Source organism: Lactuca sativa, chromosome 4, assembly GCF_002870075.4.
Source record: "Lactuca sativa cultivar Salinas chromosome 4, Lsat_Salinas_v11, whole genome shotgun sequence".
Classification (NCBI taxonomy): Eukaryota; Viridiplantae; Streptophyta; class Magnoliopsida; order Asterales; family Asteraceae; genus Lactuca; species Lactuca sativa.
Genome location: NC_056626.2, coordinates 4,068,135 through 4,071,758, shown reverse-complemented (window position 1 = coordinate 4,071,758; position 3,624 = coordinate 4,068,135). Strand labels below are relative to the sequence as shown.

The window sequence follows — 3,624 nt, the reverse complement described above, 5'->3', positions numbered from 1 at the left end:
AACGAGCCAAGGAACGAGATGGCAGACATTGAGGAGATGTCCATGGGAGCTTACAAGAAGCAGATCCGAGAAGATGTGGGTCCCGGTTTAGTCCAACCCGCAATACCTTCCACTGCCACATTCGAGCTGAAGGGGCATATCTTGACTGCACTGAAGGATATCCCATTTTATGGGAAAGATCATGAGGATGCATTTAATCATCTTGATGAAGTCAATGACATTGCGGATTACTTCAATGTCCCAAATGTCAATAGAAACACCGTCCTGCTCAGAATGCTTCCCATTACTTTTAAGGGAGCTGCTAAAGAGTAGTTAAAATCACTTCCACCGGGTACAATCACCACTTGGGCTCAAATGTGTGAGCAATTTCTTGACCAATTTTGCCCGCTATCCAAGATAGCTAAACTCAAGAAGGCAATATCCAACTTTGAACAACAGCCGGGGGAGTCATTGTACGAAGCATGGGAGCGGTACAAGGGCTTGCTCAGAAATTGCCCTCAACATGATCTTAATGTGCAACAAGAGATGTCGATTTTCTATCATGGGGTCAACGTTATGACAAGACAAATCCTTGACTCTCAAGGACCTTTGACTAAGAAAAATCCAAGGGAGGTCAAGGAGCTAATTGAAGAATTCGCGAAGCACTCTCGTGAGTACCACAACCCTAGGCAAGAAGGAATCAAAGGCGGTGGAGGGACTCAAACTGAAGAAATAGCAGCCATGATGGCTATGATAAATAATATGGACTGGAGGTTGACACAAATGGACCACTCAATTCATGCCATAAGAGTTGGTTGCGAGAGGTGTAATGGCCCACACTTGACTAAGGGCTGCAATTCAGATGAGTTTGGGAACAGAAAGGCTCAAGTGTGCTACTCGAGTGGGGACAAGTATGATGAAGACTGGAGGAAACCAAAGAAAGAGTGGCTGCCTTATGAAGAATATAAGAAGCAAAAGGAAGAGAAGTATAGGCAAACAAGTCGAGGTTTCTACCAAAAGGAGCAGCCACCAGCCGAGAAGAAACCCGATCTAGAGACCATGTTGATGAAATTTATGGAAGCTTCAGAAAAAAGACACGAAGCTACTGATTCTGCTATTGATGAACAAAGAACGTTGATAAAGAATCATCACGCAATGATGATAGAACAACAAACTTTAATAAAGAATCAGCAAGCTTCCATCAATAACCTTGAAATAGAACTTGGTCAACTTACTATCTTGGTTCATGAGAAGATGTCCCCGAAAATTCCCGAAAAGAAGATCCAATCTCACGTAATGGCCATAGGTACTGAAGAAGAGACAATTTCTGAGTTTCTAGAAGCCTTAGAAGTTGAACAAAAGCAGCCCGATCCAAAGTCAAAGAAGCCCAAGCTCGAGAATCATAATACTGCTGAATTGACGAACTCACGGCGTAAGCCATATAAGCTCACGACGTGGGCCCGTCATGAACAGAAAAACTCCGTCTTTGTTTCAGCTTATCAGCCGACTTTTCCGTTTCCTTCCCGAGCTACCCTTAGTCCACTGGAAAGAGAGCATATAGAGTTTGTTAAGCACGTGAAGGGTATCTCGATTAATACTCCCTTTGTCGAGTCCTTATCCAAAATTCCCGAGTATCAAAAATTACTACAAGACTTGATAGACACTCGCAAGCAACTAAAGAAGAATTCTAAGGTGATTCTAAGTGAGGAAAACTCAAAATCTGTGTTGGGAGAGATACCTAAGAAGATGGGGGATCCTGGATGCCTCACTCTTCCGTGTGAGTTTGGGAACAACATGAAGGTTGATGCTTTAGCCAATTCTGGGGCTAGCATAAACTTGATGCCTTATTCGTTTTATCAGAAATTAAATATTCAGAAGTTAAAGGCTACAAGAATGGCAATTCACATGTTAAACCGTTCGGTGACACAACCCCGGGGCATTGTGGAAGATATTTTAGTGAAAATTGGAAAATTCGTTTTTCCAATAGACTTTGTGGTATTGGACATGAAAGAAGATTCCGATGTACCAATTATCCTTGGTCGTCCGCTACTTAACACGACTGGAGCTCTTGTTGATATTCTCGAGTCTAAGCTCACCTTGAGGGTTGGTGATGAAAAAGAAATCTTTGGGATAGCAGATGGCTTTCAAGAGAATCATGTTCAAAAAGAAGTGTTCACCATTAATGAAGACAATGAACTTGAAGAATTAGAAAAGCTCATGGAAGATGAAATTAAGACAATTCATCAAGTCAAAAGGACAAAACCAACCAAAATTGTTTTTGAATAATAAAATCCGATTTTTATATATATTTTATGATTATCCTTACCAAATTTAAAGATAATTACCATTTATTTGAATAATAAATTAATTATAAGATAATATTTGATTATTTAATTTATTTGGTGAATTATCTTGTAAATAATCTTGATTAGGTCAAATTTAGATAGTCATTAAATTAATTGTTTAATTTAAAATTATTTGCTATTTGATCCTTTGTGTTTTGAAAAGTTCAAAACTTGTCCTCAAGTTTTAGAATTTAAATTTTTAATTAAAAGTTTAATTTTGAAATATTTAAATTCTAAACCCTAATGATTTGAAATGTTTCAAAACTTGCCCTCAATTTTGGAATTTAAATTTTAATTAAAAGTTTAATTTTAAAATGTTAAATTCTAAAACCCTAATTTTTGAAAAAGTTCAAATTGCACCCTTATGGTTTTATTAAATTAATTAAGTGTATAATTAAAAGAGAGTTAATAAATCTATAGTAATATTGTTTACATTTAATTAAATTAAAAGTGTAATTTATTAAATTATACCACATAGTATTTTAAAAGTGTAAAATACACCGTTATACTATATATAAAATTAAAAGTCTAATATTATATATGTATAACTTAATTGTCAGTCTTACCGTTAGTTGGCCACATTCATGAAGCTGGTCTATAATGGGTGTTTAAGGAAGCGTCCTATAAAATGACCGCCATTGGGTATCCACTCTTACCCATAGCACTCTTGACTAGTGGAGGGTTGTTAACGGAACAGGTAGGATAGGGTAAACCCTCTCCTCATTAAATGTATAATGAATGTAAAAGTAACTGAATGTTTTACAAAATTCCCAATATTAGTTACTTTAGGCAAAAGTGAATTGATGCAATTCCATGAAATTACACTTTTTACCCTTGCTAAGACGTTAGTGGAGCGTGTGTGGTTAACCGACACACTAAATGGGTTCTAAGCAAAGGTTGCAAAGGGTGACTCGATGTTTGTCATAGTTCGGTGGAGCGTGTTTGGTTAACCGTCACATCGAATAGATGACTGTAACATTGGGGGGCACCATGTAAGTTTGCATGGTTATTCACACCCTGTTTTGTGATCCTCGGCATCCCAGTCACAAATCGAGGGGCGTATCGAGATTTAAACATGTCATTGAAAAGCTCAATGAATCTCAAAGGATCTAGGAGTTTTCAATACATTTCAAACTTAATCGCTTTTTCGTTTTTCATGGTGGAAAATTAGTGAATCGTCATTCACTTACCTTAAAATGTTCTACAATTTGGGTTACGACATTCCTCTCCCAAGTTGTAGAGTATTGTGTTGGGTTCTAGCCTTAATATCTCATTTGGGTGTTTTATTAAGGACTCAATC

The 3,624-nt window shown here is 37.3% G+C and overlaps 1 protein-coding gene and 1 non-coding gene across 2 annotated transcripts; one reads left to right on the top strand and one right to left on the bottom strand.

Moving 5' to 3' along the window:
• Positions 1 to 402: 402 nt before the first annotated feature.
• LOC111889907 (small nucleolar RNA R71) lies at positions 403 to 509 on the bottom strand. Its single transcript, XR_002849659.1, has one exon. It is a non-coding gene; the product is annotated as a small nucleolar RNA R71 (small nucleolar RNA).
• A 529-nt stretch (positions 510 to 1,038) lies between these two features.
• Positions 1,039 to 2,265, top strand: LOC111889862 (uncharacterized). The gene has a single exon (XM_023886019.1). The coding sequence runs from the start codon at positions 1,039 to 1,041 to the stop codon at positions 2,263 to 2,265; it is 1,227 nt and encodes a 408-aa protein (XP_023741787.1).
• Positions 2,266 to 3,624: the final 1,359 nt, after the last annotated feature.